Source organism: Haliotis cracherodii, unplaced genomic scaffold (assembly GCF_022045235.1).
Source record: "Haliotis cracherodii isolate W230 unplaced genomic scaffold, xgHalCrac1.p SCAF_4, whole genome shotgun sequence".
Classification (NCBI taxonomy): Eukaryota; Metazoa; Mollusca; class Gastropoda; order Lepetellida; family Haliotidae; genus Haliotis; species Haliotis cracherodii.
The window spans coordinates 45295559-45309625 of NW_027266297.1; the positions used below are offsets into that span (position 1 = coordinate 45295559).

The 14067-nt window shown below is 38.5% G+C and overlaps 1 protein-coding gene across 8 annotated transcripts in view; it reads right to left on the reverse strand.

The window, feature by feature from the left end:
* The window catches only part of LOC139478416 (protein phosphatase EYA1-like), a 143033-nt gene that overhangs the window by 12678 nt on the left and 116288 nt on the right, over positions 1–14067 (reverse strand). For 5 of the 8 annotated variants that reach the window (XM_071260867.1, XM_071260868.1, XM_071260864.1 and 2 more), the window contains 3 exons: positions 12948–13064; positions 11343–11405; positions 10806–10957 (listed from right to left, as the gene is read on the reverse strand). In XM_071260867.1, coding sequence (XP_071116968.1) covers positions 10806–10957; positions 11343–11405; positions 12948–13064 — 332 coding nt within the window. The remainder of the gene's footprint in view (positions 1–10805; positions 10958–11342; positions 11406–12947; positions 13065–14067) is intronic. The other 3 variants (XM_071260865.1, XM_071260870.1, XM_071260869.1) reach the window with 3 other exon arrangements.

The window sequence follows — 14067 nt, forward strand, 5'->3', positions numbered from 1 at the left end:
AATCATTACTTCTTCAGTCAGTTGTAATTTCTCAGATTGTCAGTGTTAGTTTTGGTGTCGGAAAATACTTGAATTTGAAGCAGAACACATTTGAAGATGGTACGACCTTCAAGACACTCCTATTTGTAAAATAACAAGTTGTCTGTTCTAATTCATCCCGTGGCCATTCTCCCCTAATCGGTATTGATTATACAGGAGGCCCCAGCCTCATAAAGAATTAGCGATTGCGACTGGCTGCAAATTTATTGTTATAACGGCTGATTTTCCATGTTCGCTGTTCACCTCCCAATGATGTCTGGCGGCAACTAAATCAACCATCACACCATTTTAGCTTTCTGTTGACATTTCCAATTGCACAAAATTTGAATAGTCCCAAACACGGTCACTAATCCTTTCCGACATTTTCATCCCGCAGAATGGCCATGGCTCACATGGTCGATTCATCAAGAGATTTGCTCGATCCTTGTCGTCTTCCAACTTATTCAAAATGTGTGTACAGCTACAGCCTAATTTCTATAACGCATGTGTACGATGTTTACTTATCAGTCTTCCCCTATTGCGCTAGCATGGCGGATATTTGCTGAAAATAATGCCCCATCCCTGCGAATGGCAGCAAACTAGGGAGAAATTACTTCAAGTGCATATCATTGCGCGGTATAGAAGACTCGTGTGTAATTCAGGACAAGGGGGGGTTTAGGGGGTACTAACCCCTGCCCCCTGCACCTGTTATGGTGGGAGGTTCAGGTAACAAGCAACACTCACAGGCTTTCAACTTGGGCCATGTTTTCTTTCCTTGGCTTTTATTGGAAAGTCAAGTATTTGCTCAACAATTATATCAAGAAAATTCTCAATGACAATGAATTTAACATTTTATTATGTTTAATCAAAGTACCTTCATACATTTCACAATCAGAAATGTAATCAAATTATTTTCACTCATGAAAAGTGACAAAGACATTTAGAAAATGTGAAATGTGTTTTTATATATCTTGGAATTGAAATAGGTAAATCCAATAATTTCTGAAATAATCTATTAATTTTTAACATTGTCTGACACCAACAAAATAAATAAATAAGAGTCATGTGACTAAAAAATAAGCTTTCCCAAATGATTATCTTTGTATGGATCAACTTGAAATAAACAATTCTTGCAAAATTAGCTTCATCATTTTACAGTTTTCAAGCACATGGCCTAAGGACTTCACTGAGTAACCCGAAAACATTCCTAAACAATCACAAAACATCTAAAACAAATACATCTTGAGACATAATGTTTTTTTCTGTGAATGACAAGGAGCCTTATCAGCAAGCCATTAATCAAAGAGATAAGTACTGTGTGTTGAACTATATCTCTAACATGCTAACAGATGACCCATCCTTTAGCACTGCCAAGCTCTATCTACATTGTGATAGATATGGACTTGGACAAATTGAATTTCTCACTTTTAATAATGCGACCCACTACTTTTAAAAGGAACTTTGTGGATCAGTATTCAAAGTGAAGCATATCAGATACTCATAATGGCTAATGGCTATTTATAGTGCCTGAAAATGCCTAAAATTTTGTAGTTTGTATTTTAGGTGCAAATCCATGAAATTCTTGATTTCTGTTTTGTATTACCTTACAGTATCTACTCACAACACAAAGGTATTTTTTGCCTCAAGAGAAAAAAAAATCATTAAAAACTCATGACTGAAACCTATAAAAAAAAATTACATTTTTTTTGGGTGAATCAAGGATGCCATGACAGCAAATGGTGACACTATTCAGTATGTGATAGTTTACAAATGTGAGATAAAAAGTTTGTATCTCCTAACCAGTGTTTGAAACTCTTGCAATGACATATTGATAAAGTTTATCAAGCACTATTCAGGATGTGGTAGGCTGGATGGGCAGTCTGTCCCACTAATGACATCAAGCCAATATATAGCCTCCAAATCTAGCTCCAGGATTATCTTATTAGGACTAGTCTTTCCAATGGAGTAAAATTCAAACAAGCCCTTGACGGAGGAAGCAGTCTGTCTCCCGTGGGTGCGAGCATCCAACATCAAACACAGAAGATAATGAGGCAATCATTTCCACTTTACCGCTTTGCTCACCCCTAACTCACACACTGTCAGTTTGAATTTGTCTACAGACTTGTGAGCCACAGACCCCCACATACTGCCATTGTAGTCCTTCACTTTATGTTTACTGATTTGATGTAGGCAAGTCTTGGCCAGCGATTTCAAGTTTCTACCCCTTCACAACTTGCACGGCAAGCAAGCGTCCCACCACACTACACTGCCCCCCTCCCAAATCAAACAATTAAGATTTCAATTAAGATAAGCCCACTTAGTGTGGAGGGTCTTGCTACAATTTGACAAGGGCAAAATAATAGTAACATCTTGGCTAATGGGTGTAATCCCGTACCTCAAAGAAGCACATGAATTAGCATACGCATATTTCACAACTGTACGCATATTTTGACAATCTCTGCATGATGACAGAAGATCAAAGAGAGAATTTCAATGGTGAGTTAAGGGACTATTCCTGCTGTCTGATGCCAAGTATATTGTATGTCAGTTGAAAGCATGCAGGCTTCCCACAATCACCACAGGTTTTCTCTAAACACATGTCAACAGCCTAGAAATCAAAACAACTTCAAAGAAAACTTCGCTCATTGTAGAAACATTCAATAAATTCTTCAACTACAAAGTGTAATTGGACTTATAATATTGTCAAAATAAACACACTAAGAATTACATTAACAGTTACCAACATTTTCAAAAACAATCCCGATCGAAAGTACTACATGTTCATCACAGGAGGCCGTTCTTCCTAACACCATTAGGAAATTGATTGAAAATTCATGTACAGGAAACATTTATCTTTACTCCATTCTGCTGTCAAACAAGGTAATAAGAAAAGAAAGCAATTTATTGAAAAATTCAGGAAACAAGTTTGCCAAAAGCCATTACAATGACCTAGCATGGCCATATAGCTGTCACAAACAATAGACCTCTACTGGTTCCCAGAACTCTTAGACAGGTGCCCCTTCCCAGAATGCCATTGGAAAGGATGGAGGGGGGTTTGTGAGGGGAGGCTTTTAAATCAGTTTCTCATTAGCAAGAGTTGCCCCTCTAAAGTTGAGTGTAAAGTCATCTATCACAAAAGCTGTCACTTTTAACACTTAGTTTGACATTCCCTTCCATCAAAAGTGTACCCACCCACTTCACTTTTTCTTTCAATTAGTTCCCCTCTCTGTTGTGGTATATACCAAACTTACAAACACTTCTACAACCTTCTGGAGGAACCCTCAGACAAACAGATAGGCATAGCAATCTTTTCAAGAATGTCTTTAAAGTTTGGAATTCTATGCATATATTCACTACAGATACATTAATAAGCAACGGAAAGAAGATGACTGTAAATCAGTAACTATCTATCAGAATTGTAGTTTTTTATACATACAGTATAAAAGCGACATGTTACCTGTTATGAAAAAGGTTTGTTCTCAAGCGAAATGTGAAGGCTATATTTCTACTGATATCAACAATACCTGATTCCCACCAGCCTATACCAATGTTCACAAGGTCCTCCTAGCTATTCAAAAGACATCAAAATAAATAGAGGTACACTTGTAGGTATCTGACATCAGTGTGGACATGGGCCAATTCCTCGCTTCTCCTTTGAGGTTTTGAACTACATGTCAAGCCGGGAGTGAAAATAAACAAAACTCTGCTACATATTGACGGGCAACCCTCCAGGCACTTTTACAAATTTTTCAATCCTCAAACCTCGGTGCTGAAGCAGCATGGCACCTTGGCTGATTCCTTTTCATCCCCCAGTACACAGACAACATCGGACAGAAAAAAATGTCTACCTAAAACAGATGGTCACCTCACCCAAGCAAGCCTTTTACAAGAATGGAAGGAAAAAAATGACAGGCGAAATGCTCAAGATTTGTGGCAAACTGAGCAAAGTAGAGTGTAGGCCTGTTTATTTTGAAAAGATAGCAAGTCTATGTACAGATGGTATCCAAAATGCCTGTGTCTGTCAGTTATCAAGCTTTGACAACACCCTTCGGAGTCATAGAGTCGCCATTTTTCATGTCAGTATAATTGTGAAGATCGGCCAGAAATAATATGCTGTTTAAACATAAAAAAACACGGAGGAGTAAACAGGACAAATGCAGTTTTCCTCCACAAACTCATGAATTGGTAGTGGTAAAGAGTAGTTAATATGTAAGCGCCATCCTGCTAGATGTATGCAATTAGTGAAGACTTCTATGGCAACAATACAACAGGGGCAGACATGGCAAACTTATTAACAATGTCTAGCGTGTTCATATTTGTGTATCATTTTGACTGTCATTTCAAAACCAAATCTAAGGTGTGTAAAATGTCAATGATGGCTTCAAATAAGGATTGTTGAGTAAAACTGGGATCACCTCTTAATGACTCCTAAATCCATTCTTTTTCAAATAATACACAATGAATATCCATAAAGGAGTGATTTCAGAATGAATGTACATCTTAAAATCGCCAACATCAGCAAATGGGCTCTCCAATTTCCTTTGAAAAGAAAGCTATTACAGAAATATATGGGGTGTTTTAAAGAGCAATAACTGGAAGCAGCAGAGACAAGTTAGCTGGTGATTTGTGACTAGCAGGTAGTGCACATTGTAGCTAGACAGGTTCACTCAGGGCCTCAAACTGAGAGGAGTCCCTCTTCCTTCAACAAGTGAAAACATATTTGTCAAGCAAGGGATAAGCAATTACCTCAATGAAAAACACATGGGGAATGCTTGTTCAGTGTGAATCTTACAGCCATTCTACATGCTTCACAAGTGCACTTGGGAAAAAATACCTAGCTGATGATAATCATCACATACTTTTATCATATACATTTACAATATAAGGCTGATCGTGTATCATAAAGTTGATGGAAATGTCTTAAATCATTGAAACTATGTGGTAAGTGGTCTATCTGCAGTGTATTTGTCCTAACACATATGGTTATAATCAGGTAATGAAAGAATTATTATGTATCTCGGAGAGATTTCATGGAACTTTACAAACTATCTTTTGATCATTGTTGATGGGACTTGAGATGTGGATGGTATTGAAGGGATACACTAACAGTGCTATATAATTTAAATAGAGATGCTACCAAGGGCGCAGAATCAATCACTGGGTGATCATTACAGGCAAACAATAAGGAAAACACCTCCAAGGAAGCATTAATATTTTAGAACTCATAAACCGTTCAGCTTGACTAACCAACTGAAAACATAATGTATAGCAAAATTATCCAATGAAAAAACAGGATTCTATGATTCACGTGAAGTTAGTAGGGGCATACTGTCTAGCAAGTCATTGATTTTCTCCTTGTACGTCAAAGCAAATCTTGAGGGCAAATGTAGCTACTACAGAATATCAGAGAGCATATTGTAGCATCCTGTAAACTGCAGTCTGGGAGGGAAAAATAATTGTCAGTCCTGGTTTATGAAGGGCTGGATGGCCTAGCAGCACGTGATAATAGCAGGGGGTTGGGAGCCTGATGGGGAGGAGGGAATATGTGTGCTGGGCACAGCAGAGTATAAGCATAAAGCGTGGAAGCAGATCTGTGAGCTTGTCCTGGTATCTCCCTGGGCGATACTGCCAGGCCTATGGTGACAGGATGGCTGTCAACTCTCACTGCCAGCACAGATAACACACTTGATTATCAACATATTAGAGGAAACAAACATCTGCACCATGCCTTGTTGTCAGTGCTTGTTTCCAATCAGCACTAATCCTGCTACAAGCAGGAAGCTTCATTGCTAGGCTGACAAGTAATTTTTCCTGGGTACTCATACATGGTAATACATAGTGTTAATTGATTATATTTTTCAAATTAACTTCTTTAACAAACAGTCACACACATTTTTATATAGATCTGCGTAAATTCATCAGTGATCATTTCGTTTGAGAATGTTCATAATTTCAGAAGATTATCAACCACCTTTAGCTGCCAATCATTCTGGGAACAACGTTTCTTACACAAAAACGGAAAGTTCCTTTAATATCAACAACATATGGGACGTCAGAGCCACTCTAAACCAACAAACTAGATGTTTGCATATGTACAAATAAAACATGATTGTTTTCAACCAAGAAACAAATCACTTTGCTTTCCAAGAATATTATTATGGTGACAGCTTTCAAAGTTTGTCTCTAAATACAACTGTTGTATTTGAGTTAGGAAAGTTGAAAGGCTGAAAGTGAGTACTGCCAGTAGGTGTAGGGAGGGAATCATCAGCCTCTTAATATTGTCTTTATCCCCCATTAGCAAAACACAACAATCGGGAAAGATAACTGTTTGCCAGGGGCTGTGATGTTGAAAATCTCCAAATTAGCCTACTTAAAAGTTTTCTGGCTGATTTAACACTGATTCTGGAGCTTTAATGGAAGATCAAACAACTAGGAGGGTATAAAATAGAACTGCTAGGACCTTTATGAAAGATTTTTATCTCCCCCAATTAAATGATTCAGAGAGCCTTGCACCTGCAAAGCTAGAGAAGATCTATTACAAAGGACAACAAAAAAACTGCAGTTTGTCTTAAATGAAAAAGTATTTGGCTAACACTGTTGAAGAAAAAGCCTTTTCATAATGATTTTTTAGTTAAAGTGAGTCTTTGCAGTATAATTGGGAAACAGCATAAATAATTCTTGTAATCGCTTGAAGGAAAGGTCGCACAGCAACTTCCATCTTTATTCCAATAACTGTGTGAGGTCTTGTGTACGTCCTTTATGACAAACTAGCTCCGTCTGCAGTAGGCTACAATGACTAAAAGTACTCATGTTCAAATAATGTTTGTTGTATCTTGTATAGTTCAAATATTATTAATATGATCAAGAGTGAGCTACTTGCCAGGGTTGGTCTGTATTTACATTAAGAACAAAAGAATAGTTTCAATCAGTGACAAAAGATCAACTTGTAGCAGATATTAGAAGGCATCAAAATACATGTACTTATGAGAACAAGATGGTTCATCATTCTTGTTTATTCTTCAACCATTTATAGACAAATGGGCATGGAAATCTTTGCCTCACAAAACAGTTGTCAATTAGCAACAGTTCCTGAAAGCACCCAAATTCTTTCCTGTAGGAATTTCTCAGCTATCCCATATAATGCCCCCAATGTGGGGATTTTTACACTATGAGAACATCTGTGAATTGGCCCCCAGACACATAAATAGTAGCCACTTTCATGTTGTTGTAGGAATGAAGGTGGCTTATACCACTGATAAGAAGCTCACCCGAGGCCGCCCAAACCCATCTATCAGGAACTATAGGGCACTTGAGGTTGCTAGGCCAAGGTGGTCCACTTAGCACTCTTCACTGAGTCAACCACCCTCAACCCTCCACTACACCCAGGTGCATAGCAGGACTAGTAGGCAATAATCACAGAAAACTGACCAACTTCAACTTTCATATTACAAAGGATAAATGAATTATTCCTAATGTAAATTTATTACTTAATTTATTGATTAATCAAAGAGGGGAAACGATGCTTCATACATATGTAGAAAAAATGGAGTCAGATTAGGTCCATATCATTTGAAACAAAATTTCCTTTTCACATGAGTCCTCTGTGATAAGTCTATTTGTCCCACAAGGATGGCAAGTCAAGCTGCTGGGAGCCTGGAGGTTTCTTCCATCCCTTCTCTCAAGCCCTTTATGACCCAGCAATACTTGGTGTATGGTCTCCAGCCAGGCACCAGGTGACCACATCCCATAATTCTTTCCCTGTCTTGACATGTCTACTGATTGGTCACATTTTATTGCAGCACTACTAAAGACAAGTGTATTTTTTAAATGGAGCAAGATTGGAGTGTACAGGGCAGTTGATAAGAACCAAGTGGGGGATCTAAAGTTTACACCCATCTGGTGACCTGTTCCACTACTTTATGTGACTACAACCTTGGTGATTTATATACAACACCCTGATTCTTCCTGGGAACTACTGGGACTTGAAGTCAATCATTAAGACATCAGCATTTTAGTTCTTTAAATCATAAATGACTAACATAAAAAAATACCTCAAAACAGTTTCCATCATTATAGCATCTAATATCTAAATGGATGGTGCTGAATCACAATGCACAAAGAAATTTTGACTTTAGACAAGTGTGCCCAATAAGCATTATCTAAACCAAGATGCTATACAACAATATGCTGTGAAACTCAGCAGAAGCTGATGATGACAAAGATCCAGAGCTGATGTCAACATGCTGCAGGAGTGAACTTATCATGGAAGGAGTGGTCTTGTCCCCCCAGATGGGTGTGTAATCTGTATTGGTGAAAGCCTGGTGTGATATCAGCATGTGTTAACATCACTTATACAAGCTGGTGATGGGGGGTTGGGCAGATTGCAGCAGACATACACCAGATGAGCCAATGACAACACTGCTTATGTCCTGACAGCGTCTTACAAGCAGGTGATATGGGAAATATTTCACACATGTATCCCATAGATGTTATCTTGCTTGTTGTGGCAGAAGGTCGATCTCAGCGCAACAAGTCTTAGCAGTGTGAAGAGGCGAATAATTTGAATCACCTGTGTGGCGCAACTAACAAGGTGACGGAGATGATAGGCAGAGCTGTCAAGATGTTTTCACTGCTAGGTTACACTTCACTTGTCTTCAAACATTCTTATAAATCTCCCCAATTCTTTAATACTAGTATACACCAGCAAAGTTCATAGAACAAGAAAATTCAGTTTGGATAGAGTTTCAAGTGAATGTTTACAATTTCATTGAACTAGTTTCTGAAATTGTTTTGGATAACCAAAATATTTGTTCACATGTCTGAACTAATATTTTTAACAATGATTGGAATTTATTTACCAAAACTCTCATGCAATTGCTTTGCTCCAACTGGAAGGACAAATATTTCACAAGCATTGCATCTCCTCAATTCACACTCTCCCAAGATCAAACTACTCACAATTAGGCTTTCAGCGTAAAATGTCAAGAAAAAAAGAAAATGTTGTTTCCTGGGATGAGAGTTGTCTAAATAATCCTACTCGTCTTGGTCTAAAATAGGTATCTTTGTCAACAAGACCTGTGCAGCATTTGACAGAGGGTTAGGAATGCAATAGGAACATCATTCCACATATTCCTTCACATAGCAATTCCTCTAATCCACCAGTTAGTGCTGTTCAGTAACAAAACAAATCCCAAGCAAGATTATTATGAAAGACAATATTGTAATAGTCTGTCTAGACTTGTAAAATATCAAGAAGCAGCTGTCAAAAGTTGCTCCAATTCCTGTACTTTTCTAATCAGAAGGCTGATGTGAATTCATCAGTAAGTGGTTGTGTAGGAATGTTGTGGAGATTACAGGAAACCCCCTCTTGTAGCCAGCTGCCTCTAATCACAACACAAGTGGCAAACTAGCTGGCATTCACAATAGCTGGACAGGCCTACACTGGAGAAACTGCACATGAAGCACCTTCAGGATAGTTCTGTATCTGTTGTGCCTATTGACTGTTACTATCTAGCAGTCTCTCCTCAACTCATCATAAGCCCCTACACCGCTCTCTACCCAATATCTAGAATACCTCACCCCATTTTTCTTTTTAACAGAATTCAGCACTGAGTTCCCTACTCACCCCATTCTTCTTTTCACCAGAATTCAGCACTGAGTTCCCTACTCACCCCATCCTTCTTTTCACCAGAATTCAGCATTGACCTTCCTATAGCACTCTTTTCCCTCTACCTAGAAGGCTCCCATGCTCACCCAATCCTCCTTCTCACCTGAACTCAGCATTAAGCTTCTTACACCACACTTTACCCTATGGTTCCACCCCCATGTTTAAAACCCACTCTTCATCATGAACACGGCTCTACTACATCCTGCTTTCCTCAATGTCACAAGTCCCATACATCAATTGGCCACCCCTACCCCTGCCATTCTCACCCTAACACATATCTCCATCAGGGCCCAATCTTGCAGAGCTGCCATGCCTCATTAACCCTCTCTCAGGCAGCTGGACACATGCTCTGGCCATTAAACTCCCAGTATTTACATATGGGCCATTTAGTCCCTGTCCGTATTATTAGGGACCAGCATTAACTTGTGCTAATTATGTCCTTAAATGGCTTTCCACAGAGCACTAGAACAATATGGGCCAGGAGTCTATTGAGAAAAGCAGCAGATTTAGAATAGCCTTCATTTGGCCTGTAATAAATTTTATTTCCCCTCACGCAGAGTGATGAATTCTCATGTACTAATGTTGTTTGGCGGGCGGGAAATCTGGTGAGTGCCACATACAGCTTCATAGTCAGGCAACCTGCACATTAGTACACCTCCAACCGACACTTACTGTTATTTACACTGTTTATTTCATTTTCTTACGGCCTTTAACAGCCTCAAATCTAATTTCACGACTGCTGATCACCAATACATAGGGGCAGACTGATAATTTGAAGAACAGATATAACAGGACCTGTAATAAATCTGCACAAATGAGCATATAAAAATAGCCCTGGCAAGCTTGCATCAAAAGGATCTGCTAGTTTACTGAATGTAGTGTAACCCCTATGTAAACACCAGGTAATACATCTTTCCTCTAACAACAACACACAATAGTGGTGGAAAAACAAATGGCAAACTCCTAACTTTAAATTCACCACCTCTCAAACCAGCCATTTCCCTGAATGAAATGATTGGCATAATTATTATCAATGTACAAACTGATTATCTACTGCTGCCAACAAGCCATGAACAAGCTGCAAACTGATTAAGATGGGTAGCAAAAGTGTTGGACTTACCTTGCCATATCTCTGTGCATAAGACCCAGTTAGCAGCGAGTGAAAGATAATTATTGTTTCGTCTAAATCCCATACAAAAACTCTCTCTAAGTCCGACTCTGGCCCCGGAGAGGGCTGAGTTCGCCGCCCACGGTTTCTCGGTACTCTCTTGCCTGTAACAACACCAACACCATAGCAACATTCAGTACAAATACAGGCATCACATCACAGTTCATCATGTCTAAAAAAACCACATTAATAATAATAATTACTTGATTGTTAATTTAATTTGGAAGGATTAAAATCAATGTTTCACCAACATTCAAGGATAAGTAAACAGGGCCATTGCGCTTGAACATCAGTAAAGAACTGTTCATTGGAAACAGGAAGCATTACAAATCAATAAACACAATATGGCAGCATAGTAGATTAATATAACAAACGACCATGCTGTATAGACAAGGGGTAATTAGTCTGTTATAACACACCCTTTACAATGAGTAACTTTTCACAATCATTTACTTGTTTCACTATGAGGCAGAAAGGTGATTGTCTTACCTGTGCTACCATTCTCTTGTTTCAAAGGTGGGGATGGACTTGTTATGTTATATTGACTCTCTGCTGAAAAAGACATATATCACATGACTTCATGTTCTAGACATCACAGGTTTCTGTAACCTACCAAATTCAAGTAATTAATCTACAAAGTATGTTAGGTTTGAAGACAAAACATAAGACTTTAATATTTGTATGAGAACGTCTTGAGTTCGAACATCTTTCAAAGTCTATCTAAATGATATCATTTCTAATGTTTCCAAAAATGAAAGGACTGCTCCTAATACCTTCAACCATGATATAATCATAAGTGCACTGAACTTATTAACATGCTGCACTGGGTCTTGTGCTTTGATGAAATCCTAACAAATACTACATGTAAATTGTTATTTCTTTTCTTGCATTGAAGCTGAATTTAAAAGGGCCATGATCCATACATCATTACAATTCTTCTTCTCTGAAAACTACAGCCGACACTTGAAACGTGGAGCCCTGAATAGCATTTATCAGTCAGTAGGTATGTTCAGGCACTTCATGATCTTTAAGGCTAAATTCACACCACCATTTAGTTATGTTTGCAGGTTATGACCTGAAAGGAATCCTTGATAGAATACAAACCTACAAGCTTTCCAGGAAAGGAAACACTTTGCTATGATTCTTTATAGATGACATTTTAGAATAAACAAATCATCGACATGAAGCCAACCATGTGTGTCGGAGATTCATCCATCAACTTAGAGATTTTAAGACCTTTCAAAACCTACATTTACAACCCAGGCAAAATAAAAGCATTTATTTGAGGTAGACAATATGCAACAGGACAAATTACAGGCCTTGTTGGGAATAAATCAGCCTGTAGCGCATCCCCCTGTGACAGACCTAGCCGGCTCTTCACTGGTGGCAGGGGTGAAAGAGAATTTACGAGGGAAGGGTCAGATGTGGTTCCTTCTCAGCTAGCAAGGACAATGGCCACCAAGCGATTGTCCCAATATAGGGAGTGCTATTGTAATGGTCGGCAGTATTAATCTGCTGGCGAGATCTTCTTGTCATACTCCACATCAAAATGGACAGCATTAAAACTAGCCACGGAAAACTAAGGACAAATCTGTCACACCTGACTGGGCACAAAATCCACCTTGATCATAATTTCAAATCCTTATGATCCTTTTGTGATTGGTTCTGATAAGGTGGTATAAACATGTCACATAGATGTGTTTTCTTGAAAAAATATGTTGTTGAAATCACCATGAGACTGCAGAATTTCATCAGTTACAGCTGCCACACTGAGATTGGACTGAACATGAATATTTATACAATCCACTCAAAATCTCACACAGCTAACTTCCCATGTAACAGGCTGACAGAATATACAAAAGGAAAGGTCCGGGACTTCTGCTGATTCAATCCTAGCTCTTTTCATATTAAACTACCATACAACCTCCTAAATAGTTTTGCCTTCGTAATTAAAGTTCCAGATAGGCTATGATGGAAGTACCAGGTAGGGGAACATCTACCAATACAGTGCCGATATCTGTTCAGTAAGACACAGTGAACTAACTTGCCCAGTAAGTGGGACTGGAGACTAATGAAAGTGGTGGGGAGACACACCTGCTTCATGCACACTAGGTGTGAGTTGTTGGTCACTGTGTTCACTAGACAACTGGCGTAAACTGTCTATTTGGTGCCCATGCAGATGATACAGTCCATTGGCACACTTTGTTGAGACTAGAGAACAAACAGCATTGTTATCACAAGATATTCACCAGTATACCTTTGAAATAGGGCTTGAAAAAATCCAGAACTTACGAGACATAAAATTCAAATTTTTACCTAAAACTATAAAATGTACAAAGAAAAAAAACAAGGAATTTATGGAAAAAAAATGGGGGGCATTTAGAAAGGAAGGCAAACTTGAAGTGAAATATATTTGCTAAAAAATTAAAACTTTAAGTGATTGAAATTGGAATCTTTCTCATCTTCCAATCAAACTATTAGATAAAAATAATAAATATCAGAAGCCACTGCAAAGGTATGATATGGCAATGCATTACAGAATACTTCAAGAAAATAAAGGATTCTGAGATCTTCTATCATCTACACTGAGCATCAGCTAAATGAACTTCAGAATGAAAACATTATAACAAAACAAATGTCAAATGACAGTCAAGTTTGTTTGGTCTGAAGTACTTGTTTAATGTAGGCATTACAAAATGTCAAATCAGTTCATCATCATTCAGTCATCATGAATTGGGCCATTTTGTTAACAGATTCCCATAAACAGGCATTTATCAATTGAATTGTAAGACAGAGGACATGGATACAATGAAATGTCAAAACAATTGGTCATCCATTGGAGTGCATCATGCTGTTATAGTCGGAGGAGCTGATCACCTCTTCCAGGGTGGGACAAAGAAACAAACTGCACCAGTACACATGAAGGAGGAGAACGCAGTACCTCAAGTGAGTGGTTTGCATACTATAAAGACACAGCAGCACTCTGGCAGCTGGACAGACAGAACATAGCAAGAGCATACTACTACATGACAACTAGGCCAGGATTCAAGACTAGCACACAGGGTGGGGGCGGCTACAAATGATCACTGCCTCATGCCAAGCAAATCCTACAGGCAATAAATGAAAACACAACATAAAGAAAAGTAATATTCCTACTGACATCCCGATAACATCAGCTATCATTTGGATAAAATAACTAAAATAACTGAGACAT